Here is a 14,720-nt window from a genome sequence, read left to right on the forward strand (position 1 = left end):
CCCCATGTCTTTTCTACGTGCTCATTGACCGAGCAATCATTTGTTATATTTTGGTCATTGGCCAGTGTGAATACACTTTTCATTTGTATTATAATTTCGTTTTTGGAATTCTAAATGTTTGTCTGAAATAAACAAAAATATGTATATTTTGATAAAACTCTGTATTTTAAACACAATTTTGCTTTTTAAAGACACTGGACACTATTGGTAATTGTCAAAGACCAGTCTTCTCACTTGGTGTATCTCAACATATGCATAAAATAACAAACCTGTGAAAATTTGAGCTCAATAGGTCATCAAAGTTGCGAGATAATAATGAAAGAAGAAAAAAAACCTTGTCACACAAAGTTGTGTGCTTTCAGATGCTTGATTTTGAGACCTCAAATTCTAAACTTGAGGTCTTAAAATCAAATTCGTGGAAAAATTACTTCTTTCTCGAAAACTATGTTACTTCAGAGGAAACCGTTTCTCACAATGTTTTATGCTATCAACAGCTCACCATTATCTATTACCAAGTAAGGTTTTATGATAATAATTACTTTGAGTAATTACCAATAGTGTCCAGTGCCTTTAATAAACCAATAACTATAATAATACCCAACAAGAAACATTAAAAAAAGAAGCTTGTTTTAAAGGATTCGGGTACTTTTTGGTACACAAAACACTGTCCACAGATTTACAGCATTTGAAGATAATGGTAGTAGAAAGATAACCTTAAAATATCACTTAGTGAGGTGCTGTAGTTTTTGAAAAAAGAGTAAAACAATGTCACGAAAATCTGTTTTTTCAAGCTAACATAAATTTTGTCTGTAGAGACAAAAATTATTTGTTTGTGATTTGTTTAACTCATTTTTCTGACCGTCCAATCATTAATTCCGACCCACCACAGTTTGACCTTAGGTCAAAGGTCCTACTTACAGGGCAATATCCTGTAGCCATTCTCTAATGCTTGGAAGTAGTTCATAAACTCCCGCAATGGAATCGGAAATGTTTCAAAGATGCCTGCTTCTGTGAAGACCTTGTAAGCGATCTGAGAAAAACACAAAAGAGCAATGAGGAAAAAACTTCAACTTAATATACTTTCTACTTTCAGAGTGCTTTGAAAAACAAGGATGAAAAGAGAGTAGAACAATAACCAAGCATTGGGCTAGCATAACTTTTGAAAACAAATTATTTTACTTCAAAGCTGATACAAAACAAAATTGAAATGATAAAAATAATAATTTGAAAGAGGATCGAAATTAAATGCAAGTAAATGGTTAAAAATATAAGAAACATCAAAGGAAAAATTTTACAGTTTGGGGCATCGTATCTCGCTTAAAATACCCAGGAATAAACTATAACGGAAACTAATTTGTACCTGTTACCACCAGAGTAACATGCCCAGCAGCCGATTTCACAAAACTTTACGCAACTGCGTAAGTCCACTTGCGCAACGTTTGTGGAGTAACTTGCGCCATAAATGTTGGGCAAGTGGACTTACGCGTAAAGTTTCGTGAAATTGGCTGCAGGGCTGGACCAACTAAGTGATCTTGCTCTAAAACTTGCAGTCTCCCTATCTAGCCAGGTTGTATTGTTAAAGGCATTGTCGATTGAGCTCAAATTTTCACAGGTTAGTTTTTTTATGCATATGTTGAGATAGACCAACTGTGAAGGCTAGTGTTTGACAATTACCAATAGTGTCCACTGCCTTTAATGTGGGTGTGATCCCTGTATATATGGCGGTTTGATGTTGAGTAGCTTCTGATTGGCAACCTCAACCAAACATATTAATAACATAGGAAGATAGCCAAAATTAGGGCTAGATGGCTCATTTGGTGAAGTGCAAGTGTGTATGAAAATCTGGAGATTGTGTCCGTGATAAGAAATTAACATAAGCTGCGTCATGTCCCAATTGTTGGCTACAGATAAAAGAGGGTTCTATCGGAAGAAGTTTGTACACAGTTAGCCAAACGAGGGACAGAATCTCAATGAGGGACAGAATCTCCTGCCACACTGCCTGTCAATCCAGAGCTCACAGGTTTAAATCCCTGTCAATTTTTCTTTTGTCAACCTGAGTTCAATATTCAGGATGCACACACCAAACCTACAGAAGCGAATTATCCAAATGTCTGTGAAAAAAAAAAACATTTGTATTTCCGTTCTTGTAGAGATACAACTCCAGTACAACATTTAGATTCACTTTTGCTTCCTACAGCCATCTACTACACCCTTACCTGGCTAAGGATTTGACCATGTGCTGCGTCTGAGAGCTCGAAGACAGCAAAGTCCCAGTCATCAACTCTCTGTAAATGCTCTCGACATTCCGGTAATGTTGGGTCCCAATCTTCTGAAGGGACGATGGCTGTGTCATCCTGTATGAGTACTTCAGGCTGCTCATAAAAAGTTTAATAACAAGGAGAAAAAAAAAATACAAAAATTTCAATAAATAGAGTTCCTGATCTCGTGTCTGAATTCTTGGCTACGGCTCCGGCTGTTGCTAAGGAGGTTGCTATGGGAATCCTATACATCTACAAAGGTTCACACAATGACAAAGCTGCAGCACAGTTGCAAGTTTTTATATAAATCTTTTATTTTTTTTATGAGAGATTGCCTAACATCTCAAGAACAGGGCCCAATTTCATAGAGCTGCTAAGCACAAAAATTTGCTTAGCATGAAATTTCTTTCTTGATAAAAACAGGATTACCAACAAAATTTCTATTTGATGCATATTGCTTGTTACTAGTAATCAGCTGTTGTTTGCTTATCCTGAAAATCGCATGGGAATTTGGTTGGTAATCCTGTTGTTATCAAGAAAGAAATTTCATGCTAAGCAATTGTTGGTGCTTAGCAGCTCTATGAAATTGGGCCCTGGCCACTTCAAGGTGAGGGCTGTACTTAACCAATTTGGGCCGTCGACCCAAACCAACTGTCACCAGGGGCAATTTGGTTACCCCCTTCACAGTCCGAAATGATGTAGGCTTGGGTATCATCCACTAGAAGCCTGGTGGAGCAGAATGTACTACTTTCCCCCAACCCAGTTAAAAAAAGCACTATTTGCGAAACAAAAACTTTTAACCAACTATTGATTTAAATTGAAAATTCCTTCAGTTGCAGATAATTTTACTATGTTGGTTACGAAGAAAGATTTAGCAAGTTTAAAAAGAAGACCTAAAATGTGGTATGTTACGCTTTGTATGCATGGATACATTTTGTGTCAAATTTTATCTAAAACTTGTGGCAAGTCAGTTTTTACAGTTATAGTTCTTAATAATAATAATCAAAGTCTTGTATAGCGTCGGTCTCCGCCAATGCAGGTGCTCGTAGCGCTTGCTCAAAAAATCTGCACCCTATAGTCAGCTTAGCTCCAGGTGCACTGCTCGTGATATCTTATAAAAAGTTATAATCATTATGCTTTGTATCAACCTTTGTTTAATCATGGATGGAAAGTTTAAGAAAGTTTTAAAACAGCTTGAAAAAGTACTCCTACTGCAGGTAGAAAATCAGCAATCTCACTAAAAACTGATATCAACATGAATGACCCTTCGGAAAGTTAGTCATTGCTGAAGAGTTTCACTTTTTCCCCCAAACTTACCAAGACCTGGTCCGCTTCATTTGATCCGTTTTGCCCGTCATATTCCTCTGTGGCTATCAGATGCTCACCATCATCTTCAATCACAGTCACATGTTCACTTATTGTTACACTACCCCTCTTCTTAGCAGTTACTGGAGGAGGGCTCGTTCTTTTGCTTTCAGAGTCTGTAAATTGCTCCGAGGGATAGGAATCTTGGGGGCTCGAGATTAGTTCCTCTGGGCTTTCAATGTCTGTATCTCGCTCCGCTGTGTCTTGGTTTTGTTCTGATTCAGGAATGGTTAAAGAAACAAGAGACGTCGAGGAAGGATCTTGATACGATGAATCGTCATCACTCAGCTCCCCTTCCGAGCTCACCGCTAGGTTGCTGTCCAGTGCGTTTAACAAGTTTGCATTGCCATCGTCACCCTGCCCGGCCACACCAAGGGAATGCCGCGGCGCTAGGGACTTGGAGCGTGGCTTCTGTGCCGAGTCAAGAGATAACAGTGGACTCGGAGAGCGCCCTCTTGGGGTGATACCTCCTGTCCCGACTGAGTACGAGCGTCCCTTAGCAGAGCTTGCACTAGACTGCTGCACACTTGGTGATGGGCTACTACATCTACTACCTGATGGACTGGGGGTAGCCGAGTTATTATTTTCCCTTGTGTGTCTAAATGAAGAGCTACGCGTCCTTAGCGGTTGTGGTTCTAGAGTTGGTAAACCTGAAAGAGATGGGAGGAGAACCAAAGTTAAGATAAACAACAGCATCTTCCAGCAAATCGGTTATGATATGCAGATTTCCGGAAGGTGCGCGTGATGACTGACAATCAAATCAAGAATCATAACATACAGGAGGATCGATCGTGCCGTTGTAAAATTATCTGATTGTACTCCAGAAGGAGCTGGAATCATTTGTAAGTGTCTTATCGGTCATTCGGCCAAGATAAATACCTCGCCTGTAACTCAACCCACACTCTCCTCATCTCATCCACACCTCACAGGCAAGACCTAATGTACTAATGGATCAAGTATTTCCGTAATGACTGTTAGCATCACGATTCTCCGTGACAATTGAGACATTTCCAGCAACAAAATCAGTCTGCCAAAAAACATAAGTGGAGCAGAGTGCAAACCGTATAAAGACACATACATTTTCAACTCATTGTAACGCAAGAAAAAGAAGAAAAAAACACCTGCACCTGAACTCTTCAAGAAAGAAAATGCACAAGATTTGTTGCCACTGAATGCCTGGAGAGCATGCTGCACTTTTGGTGTCCGTCGGTTTTCTAATTTAGGTTTTGTAATTTGGGTGAGTAACACCTGATTGCAGAAGTAAAGAATGAACCATCTCTTTGAGAGAGAGAGAGAGAGAGAGAGAGAGAGAGAGAGAGAGAGAGAGAGAGAGAGAGAGAGAGAGAGGAGATAAGAGATATGGCCAGCAGCAAGGTAGCTCTAAATCTAGACACTAAGCATATCGGTACCAATGCACTGCACAGTGAGAATATCAAATGCAGTCCCACAATACACGTTTTTCTTCAAAAGTACATTAGGTCTTGCTCGATGAAATCTAGCTACTGGGATTTTGTTTTAAATGGCACTTGCATGGTAAACACTGTAATTAGCCCCTCCCATAAGAAAAAATTATACTAAGTACATTGTGAATGTCCCAGGTCAAAATTCTAGTTGAACCTAGTTAAACTGTGTTTAGCTGGAACTAGTTGAAAACCAGTTGATAAACTAGTTAAACACAGTTAAAACCAGATTGGTTTAACATGGAAAGTGGACAGACACCAACTAGTTTATAATTTAAAACTAGTTGAACACAGTTAAACCTAGTCCAAACCAGTTGGTTAATATGGAAAATGGACGAGTTTGGTCAATATCCAGTTGAACCAGTTTGACCCCAGTTGGGGTATGCGCACAGACACTGCAAACGCCGCACTAGGTGGGTACACAAATGCGTATGGGAGCAAGGTAGCTCTACAACGATATCTAGGGACGATGAGATGAACAATGTGCAAACACAAACATATCGGTATCAATGCACTGTATAGTGAGAATATCACATGCACAACCGACACGTTTTTCTTCATATTTGTTTGTCAACATCAGGCATGATATATGATTTGATTTTTGGGAACCCGGGATGAGCTACTTGTTCATTTGCTATTTCATGCTGTTTAATCACAATGTTTCTGAATATTCCAAGGGCAACCACCCCCCTCCCCATCCCCAAGATTTACCGTGGTGATTTAACGTGGTGTGAGTTTGAGTCGGTACATTAACTTCATTTTTATTAAAGATCGATTTTAATGTTTTAAATCACCTCTTATGCCAAACATGAATATCATTTAAACACTGACTGATCAGCCCCACAAATATTGGCAAAATGCCAGAACTTGCGTAACTTTTTGCACAGTGTATTTCTAATGAAAGCGGTTGTTTTAAACTGAATATCAATGCTTGTCAATTGGGTTTCTGAATAGGTGTTAGAGGGAGGGTATATCTTTGGTACATAATTACTACGAATATAAATGACCATTAAAACTTCCATGGAAAGAAGCACTGCAGCTGTTGAAAACGTATAATTTTTTGAGAAAAAAATCCCTTCAAAAGAATTAAAATAATAGATTATTCTTCCTGGATATATAGCCACTCCAGACTTATGGCAACATCTCAAAAGCGCTACCAATGAAATGTTCACAAATGATTAAAAAAAGGAGGGATACCTCGCCTTTAAAGACACTAGAAACTATTGGTAACAGTCTTCTCACTTAGTGGATCTCAACATATGCATCAATTAACAAACCTGTGCAAACTTGAGCTCAATTGGTTGTCGAAGTTGCGAGATGATAATGAAAGAAAAAACACCCTTGTTACACGAAGTCGTGTGCTTTCAGATGCTTGATTTGGAGACCTCAATTTCTAAATCTGAGGTCTCAAAATCAAATTCATGGAAAATTACTTCTTTCTCGAAAACTATGTCACTTCAGAGGGAGCCGTTTCTCACAATGTTTTATACTATCAACAGCTCTCCTTTACTTGTAAACAAGTTAGTTTTTATGCTAAACAATATTATGAGTTATTACCAATAGTGTCGACTGCCTTTAAATCATGTCTTGTCAAAATGACTTAATTTTTGTGATTAATAGGAAATAAAACACCCATTTCACCTTGCATCAAATCTTGTACATTTGGCACGCAGGTGCCAAAATGCTAAAATTCCAGGTAACTAATTCAGCTCCTTCTATGTGTCTGATTTCAGAAATCTTTGTCGCTAAAGCACATTCCAGTTTCACCGAAAGTACTCAATTACTTCCCATTCCGAAGAAACACTTTTAATGTACAGTTCACTCTCATCAGCAGACGATAATCAAAATGGGGGAACATTCTTGGGTAGTTTTTTTTCTTTTCTGGGAAAATCTTTTTGCCCAATTCAAGAAGAGGGAAAGAAATATGATAGTGTTGACAGACCTGTAGCTGAGGTAGTCGTTGTCCAAGTAGACGACATTCGTCGTATGAGGCTTGGGGGCAGGCTTCGTCGCAATCTCTGTCAGGGTAAAGAAAAATTTTCACTTGGATTTCTCTTATTACATGGTATCGTACAAAACAATTTACTGTTCCATTGAACTTTGACCCTTATCCTATATTCAGAAATGAACAATGTTGATTAAAGGGAAGGTGCACGTTTGGTAATTGTCAAAGACCAGTCTTCTCACTCTCACATAAAATAACAAACCTGTGAAAATTTGAGCTAAATTGGTCATTGAAGTAGCGAGAAAATGAGAAAAAACACCCTTGTTGGCAAATTTATGTGCTTCTGGCTGGAAGTCTTTTATTATTTTAGTGAGAAATTAACTCTTTCTCAAAATCTATGCTACTTCAGAGGGAGCCATTTCTCACAATGTTTTATACTATCAACAGCTCTCCAATGCTCGTTACCAAGTCAGTTTTTAAGTTAAAGTTTGTTTTGAGTAATTACCAAACGTGTACCTTCCCTTTAAACTTGATTGACCTTTTTGTAATGACAACTGTTCAATATGATTAACAGCATTTCTTCTTGATTACCAAAGGCTCATAGAAGGTACCTGAAAGGTTCCTTAAGATATCTCAAAGGTTTTAAAATGTTACTCAACATGCTCAAAGTACCTCAAAGGTTTTCAAGGTATCTTAAAGGAACCACCAAGGTTTGTCAAGGCGTCTCAAAGCATTGAGAAAGGACCAGGGCTCAATATGTTCTTCAAGGTATCTCAAAGGTGCCTTAAGGGTTTCCTAAGGTGTCCAAAAGGTACCTAAAAGGTTCTTCAGGGTGTCTCAAAGGTACCTTAATAGAGTTTCTTCAAGGTATCCGAAAGGTACCCGAAAGGTTTTTCAAGGTGTCTAAAAAGTTTCTCAAAGGTTCTTTAATGTGTCTCAAAGGTTCAAGGTATATGGAAGGTACCTCAGCTCAGAGCCTCTTCAAGGTTTCTCAAAAGTACCCAGAGGTTTTTCAGGATATCTCAAAAGTACCTCAAAGGCTCTCTCGATCTCAAAGGTATCTCAAAGGTACCTCAAAGGATTCTTAAGGTTCCTTAACTATTTTTTAAGGATGCTTCTCGTCTTTCCAAACCTTTTAAAGACAGTTTGCTATTCATTTATACAAAATATATTCTGATCCATTACTTCTTGGGAAGATGAGGTTTTATCAACATCTCCATCGATCTTTTGCATAATATGGCCAAACTGTTCTCACTCAAACAACTCAAGAAATAGTTTGCTTAGGTACCTTGGGTAATGATAAAGGCCTGTCTCCAACATACGGCGAATCATCAATATCCGATGCTCCGTAGTTACTCTCGCTCAGTGCCACCAGTGGACTGATCTTGGGCCGTTGCAGCGTGTTGTAGCTGGTTGGTGGACTGAGGAGAGAGCTGACCGTCTTCAAGCCGCTCACGACGTTTGGTGGGAGGCTTGAGTCGGCCATCATGTCCATAATCAGACCATGGGCCTCCTGCATTACCGCGATGTCTACCACAGAATTGCATACCTAAGAAACAAGGAAAACAACAACTTTGATTGAGTATTTTCATCTTAGTTTCAAAACAATTTTGGGTTGAACAATTGAATAGAGTGGGATTTGAACCAACGACCTCCAGTCCCCCCCATTTTGTCATTATCTTTGTTTGGGGGCCAGTCGTAAGCCATACAACCATTAACTGCTGTGTAGCCAGAGATCACATCCAAGTTTTCGATACAACCTGGGAAGCGGCAGCTAGAGGATCACCTTCGTTAAACAAAATTAAATGTTAGATTAGATTTTGGACAGCTATGGTGCAACTTACCGGTTAACCAAACATCCCTGCAAAAAAAAAAACACAACATTTCTATATCACCATCCTTTCTTCCAAGTTGGAAAACAGAAATGCATTGTCACTCATTTCTTTTTAACAGTAAAAGTATCATCGAACATTAGCAATGGAGTTGTACCAAATAGAGTTAAAGAATTGTTAACAAGACACAGAACATAGGCCTACACACAAAGTAGTTTCTGCATAAACAAAAAACAGAAGCAAGAGTTGTAACCCTCTGGTTTTATACCGCAACTTAAAAAGAAGATGAAATGAAGCATTTATTTGTACAAGTACTGCATCTCTAATTAGCTACTGTACCCTACAGTCCCCAACACAATGACACCACCTGCTTCACCTTTAAAGCCACTGGACACTATTGGTAATTACTCAAAATAATTATTAGCATAAAACCTTTCTTGAGGACGAGTAATGGGGAGAGGTTGCTGGTATAAAACATTGTGAGAAACGGCTCCCTCTGAAGTGCCATAGTTTTCGAGAAAGAAGTAATTTTCTACGAATTTGATTTTGAGACCTCAGATTTAGAACTTGAGGTCTCGAAATCAACCATCTAAACGCACACAACTTCCTGTGACTAGGGTGTTTTTTTCTTTCATTATTATGTCGCAAGTTCGATGACCGATTGAGCTCAAATTTTCACAGGTTTGTTATTTTATGCATATGTTGAGATACATCAACTGTGAGGGCTAGTCTTTGACAATTACCGATAGTGTCCACTGCCTTTAAGAGCCCATTTATACGAGCCCTGTATAATCATCACCATGCACCAAGACATTGATTATCTTATTGAATTTTCCGACTAAGCTATTTTCAAGAAAAATTTCAGGAAATATAAAAAGAAACAGAAATATAAATGGTTTATTTAAGACCTGTAGATTCTTTGTTAACATGGGAAACGTTATGGAAAGTGTCAATATGGTAGTGGATACAACCTTTTCTTTGAACTATTGCTCTTTGTTCAAGCATAAGTAGGTCGTTAGTGGATGTTATGGGCATTTCACTACAAGTAACTTGCGGTCGTTATGCTTAGTAAAGGGTAACACACAACCTACATGTGTACTTATATATACAGCTTATTCATTACGCTCAAACACTCATTACAACTCACTGTGTTTTACTCCCCTAGGCAGTGCAAATAACTCCAACCCATACACACATACATGTGTATGTAAACCCACTGAACACTTGGAACACGTCTTTGCGTTTTCCTTGAGAGCTATTCGGGCAAAATGATTAAATGGATTCCAAACCGTTAGTCGCAAGTAAAAGAACATTCTTATTCTGCACCTAGCGTTTGGTCATCATGATGGAGTACTTAAAGACCAACACTGCACATCATCACCACGGTGATATCACCGCGGTGATAGTGGATTACAATACAAATTGCTGCCCTTTTAAAGGCACCAGACACCTTTGGTAATTGTCAAAGACCAGTTTTCTCACTTGGTGTATGCCAATATAAGCAGAAAATAACAAACCTGTTAAAATTTGGGCTCAATTGGTCATCGGAGTTGGAAGAAAATAATGAAAGAAAAAACACCCTTGTTGCATTACTTTGTGTTCTTCAGCAAGTGAGAAATTACCTATTTCTCAAAACCCAAGCTACTTCAGAGCGAGCTGTTTCTCACAATGTTATTATACTAAAAACAGCTCTCCATTGCTCGTAACATAAGTAAGTTTTTATGGGTACACCTATTTTGAGTAGTTACCAATAGTGTAGTGCCTTTAATGTGACATTAATAAGAAACTCGCCCTCTGTACGTGTTCTCATGGAGATGCATGGCAGCATCTTGTCATGTGGAGCCTGAGATGGGGATGATGTAGAGCACTCTTGTATGTGAATTTGATGCAAAATAAGTCCATTCCCTCCTCTTATTTTGATACATACGTGAAGATGTGCCAAACATGACTGTGAGAATACCTACAGGTTATTTAGGCAGTGCATGTCTTCTCTACCTCTTTGCATATATGGTAGATGTTAACACAGTTTGAAAGTGAACCATTTTGTTGTTCTGTTCCTTCATTTAAAGGCGGTGGACACTTTTGGTAAATACTCAAAATAATAATTAGAGATAAAACCTTACTTCACAATGAGTAATGGGGAGAGGTTAATAGTATAAAACATTGTGAGAAAGAGCTCCCTCTGAGGTAATGTAGTTTTGAAGAAAGAATAGTTTTCCACGAATTTGATTTCAAGACCTCAGAATTAGAAACACACAAATGCATACCTTCCCTTGGACTAGGAACAAATACCACCGTTCCTAATAATGGCAAACTTAATCTGCATCTGTCTTTACAACATGAAAACAACTATTCAACATACTTAATGCAGATTGGTTAAAGGCACTTGACACTATTGGTAATTGTCAAAGACTAGCCTTCACAGTTGGTGTATCTCAACATATGCAGAAAATAACTAACCTGTGAAAATTTGAGCTCAATCGGTCATCAAAGTTGTGAGATAATAATGAAAGAAAAAAACACCCTTGTCACACAAAGTTGTGTGCGTTTAGATGGTTGATTTCGAGACCTCAAGTTCTAAACTTGAGGTCTCGAAATGAAATTCGTGGAAAATTGGTCTTGCTCGAAAAACTATGGCACTTCAGAGGGAGCCGTTTCTCACACTGTTTTCTACCATCAATCTCTCCCCATTACTCGTCACCAAGAAAGGTTTTATGCCAATAATTATTTTGAGTAATTACCAATAGTATCCACTGCCTTTAATATCCAACAGTGCTACATGTATTACTATCTGCTGAAGATATAAGCTCCTTAGTGCCAATTGTATGGATTTCATCAAATTGCTTTTGCATATTTTGAAGCTCTTGCTAATTGGAGTTTATTGATTAAGAGTTGGTCTTCAAAGCATATGTTGTGCAAAGAGAAACATTCATTTACTAAAGTAAAACATTTATTTGTAGAATTCAAACTGATTTGCATTTTTCTTTTAGTGACCTTTTGATCAATATGAGTATGAAATTGCAATTTATGACCTTACTGAGTCGATGACACAAGGATCTCCCTTAAATTACAGTTTCTCATTTAGGTGTCAGTTCTAAACTCTACATCACTTTTTGTGTCTCTGCTGTCCATCTGCTGAGTTCACAAACTATTTGGATTGTCATATATTTTCAACCTATTTGTCCGCGGAGTGAAACCTGAATCCATTTACACCATTTCAGATGAGATCCTTCTCAATTACCATCACAGACAACTCCCCAAACACCCTAGGATGCAATCCATTCGCACAACGGCGTAACCAAACCCTCTCGCATCCCTCAGCATAAACCGCAAACTGATCCCATGTCTACCCCTTGAAAAAACTCCCTCTTGGGTGCAGTGTCTTACTGGCCCACATCATTACATGTAGCCCCGGCGCTGCCGCGATTCATGATGACACGAAAGTCCTACTTTTACGGTATTTTTCCAGCGCCGCGCAATCAGGAGCGTTGGCAATTTCCTGCGACTCTAGCAGCCGCTGTTTTCGGCCCGACAAGGAAATGGCGGTTAGGGTTTCAGCAGATTTGATGGCTCGTGATCTAATTGTGTATCCGGACCTTATGGTCTCCCAACTTCATTTTTTTAGGAGATGAAGTGGGTTACATTTCTCTGCTTGACTTACTCAAAGGTTTGGTTGCAAACACATAGGTTTTGCCGATCATGCCATTGACTGACAACTCCACCCCCACCCCCCCCCCCCCCACCACAATGGCAATGCTTATAATGGGTTATAATGTACCCATCAAACTGTTCCATTTGTCTACATTTTGACAGCAAAACCGATAGCAATTGCTTCGATTCCTTTATTAGCCAACAGTCTTCTTACAACTCAGGATCTTGTCAACTGGAAATATCTAAACGACAGACATTCAGCGTATGGACTTACGTACGCGACTGCCCTTACGCGTACGTCCGCACTACGAAAACTGTAAGTTTGACTTCATTGATTTACTAAAAAAAAGTATCTAGCCTTTTAAACATGACGCACATGATGCTCGCAGTTTATGTGCTCATCAGCAGATTGGTCGTTCACATTTGCTCCGTTTTTGGTACGATGACACATAGAAAAGAACAAATGCACTATCATGCAAATAGCCGTACAATTGCCGTACAAAATTCCAAGCTTTTGTATTGGTTTGTACATAAACATGGATGCCCCCACACGGCTTCAAAACCTTAGTGCGTGTATAATGGGGTGTTAGCGCTCTAGTCAATGTATATATAGCTCTATGGGTTCAGCAGTTCAGACCATTGCAGGAAAAGCAGCAACTGCTGGTGGTATATACAGATTTCTATGGAAAAACCTCACAAATATCCCTGAAGTATCGGTTTTATTTTGCATGTCTACAATTTCACATCAATCTGACAGCTAGGAGTCTGAAAGCTCAGACTTTAATGCCACACTTGTCAATCCCGTACAATCCGCTTAGAGTTAAGATGTCTTGGAGATTTCTTGGATAAGAGAAGCAGTGCTACCCAGGGAACAGTACACCTCTACCTCTCACGAGACTTGGGTATAGGAGTGAACATGTACTCCAGTCAGGAGGGGTGGTGTGTGGGAGTGGGTGTGAGATGCTACATACTTAAAAGCACTGGACACTATTGGTAATTGTCTAAGACCAATCTTCTCACTTGGTGTATTTCAACATATGCAAACAATAACAAACCTGTGGAAACTTAAGCTCAAACGGGCGTCAAAGAGAGAATAACACCCTTGTCGCACAAGTTGTGTGCTTTCAGATGATTGATTTCGAAACCTCAAAATCTAATTCTTAGGTCTCTAAATTAAACTATAATACTTGAATGAGAAATGACTTCTTTTTCAAAAAGTGCGTTCCTTCAGAGGGAGCCCTTTCTCACAATGTTTTATACTATCAACAGCTCTCTATTGATCGTTAACAACAAGTTTTTATGCTAACAATTATTTTGAGTGATTACCAATAGTGTTCACTGCCTTTAAGATTTTTTCAACAACTGAATCAACTTGTGACAAATTGCACAACCCACCTGAAATAGGAAACTCTTCAAGTAAAAGAGTTTTTGTTTTGTTTTTTCCCCCTTTTAAGTTTGTTTTTATTGGGGGGGGGGGTGACTCTTTGAATTCAGATCAACATTTGAAACTTGTAAAAACTGTTTAGTACAATTACACAAAAGTAAAAATTGTAACCATTTTAACATGGGTATACAATAAATTAAAAAAAAATTAGTAGGAGCCTTGCGCAGAGCCTCAATACACTGTTACAAAATAGCAAAAGAAACAAGAGGGGAAAAAACAATGAAGCAAACATATAACAAACTAGATTTTGTTTATTTGAAGTATATCGTTTTGGCTCAAATAACTTGTTGAGTGGATACTCTGAAGCCTGACTAAATCTATCAGATTTCCATAACTCAAACACTCCAGCAAGATTTTGTTTTACTTTCTTTCTGTTGTACACCCTTGACTTTAAGTACAACTGATACTGATTCTTGTTTTTTATAAAATGAAACGTCTGCTTTACTTTACCAGTTGGTTTGATTACAAAAGTGGATACTCAGGTTTTGATTCTTCAAACAAAGGTGAAGCAATCTTTCTTTTAACCATTGGTAGGATTGCAATTTTGTGCACATATTTTACATTGTACAAAAAAAGGTCATAAGACAAAAATTCCCTTCAAATACTTTTGAGAGTTGAATAAAACAACAAAGACAGTTTAGATCTTGCAGGTCTAAAACCTGGGGCCAACTTCATAGAGCTGCTTAAGCACGAAAATAGCTCGCTTATTTTACACATGTTACTTGCCAAATTGTCATGCCATATACATTGCTTGTGACTGGTACT

At 38.5% G+C, this 14,720-nt stretch overlaps 1 protein-coding gene across 2 annotated transcripts in view; it reads right to left on the reverse strand.

Annotated features, from left to right (window-relative positions):
* Nucleotides 1-14,720, reverse strand: part of LOC117291490 (cGMP-inhibited 3',5'-cyclic phosphodiesterase A-like) — a 61,995-nt gene that overhangs the window by 24,746 nt on the left and 22,529 nt on the right. For both annotated transcript variants that reach the window (XM_033773228.1, XM_033773227.1), the window contains exons 2-6: nucleotides 8,317-8,577; nucleotides 7,026-7,101; nucleotides 3,576-4,273; nucleotides 2,217-2,372; nucleotides 919-1,030 (exon numbers count right to left, since the gene is read on the reverse strand). In XM_033773228.1, coding sequence (XP_033629119.1) covers nucleotides 919-1,030; nucleotides 2,217-2,372; nucleotides 3,576-4,273; nucleotides 7,026-7,101; nucleotides 8,317-8,547 — 1,273 coding nt within the window. In that variant the 5' untranslated portion in view covers nucleotides 8,548-8,577. The remainder of the gene's footprint in view (nucleotides 1-918; nucleotides 1,031-2,216; nucleotides 2,373-3,575; nucleotides 4,274-7,025; nucleotides 7,102-8,316; nucleotides 8,578-14,720) is intronic.

Source organism: Asterias rubens, chromosome 6 (assembly GCF_902459465.1).
Source record: "Asterias rubens chromosome 6, eAstRub1.3, whole genome shotgun sequence".
Lineage (NCBI taxonomy): Eukaryota > Metazoa > Echinodermata > Asteroidea > Forcipulatida > Asteriidae > Asterias > Asterias rubens.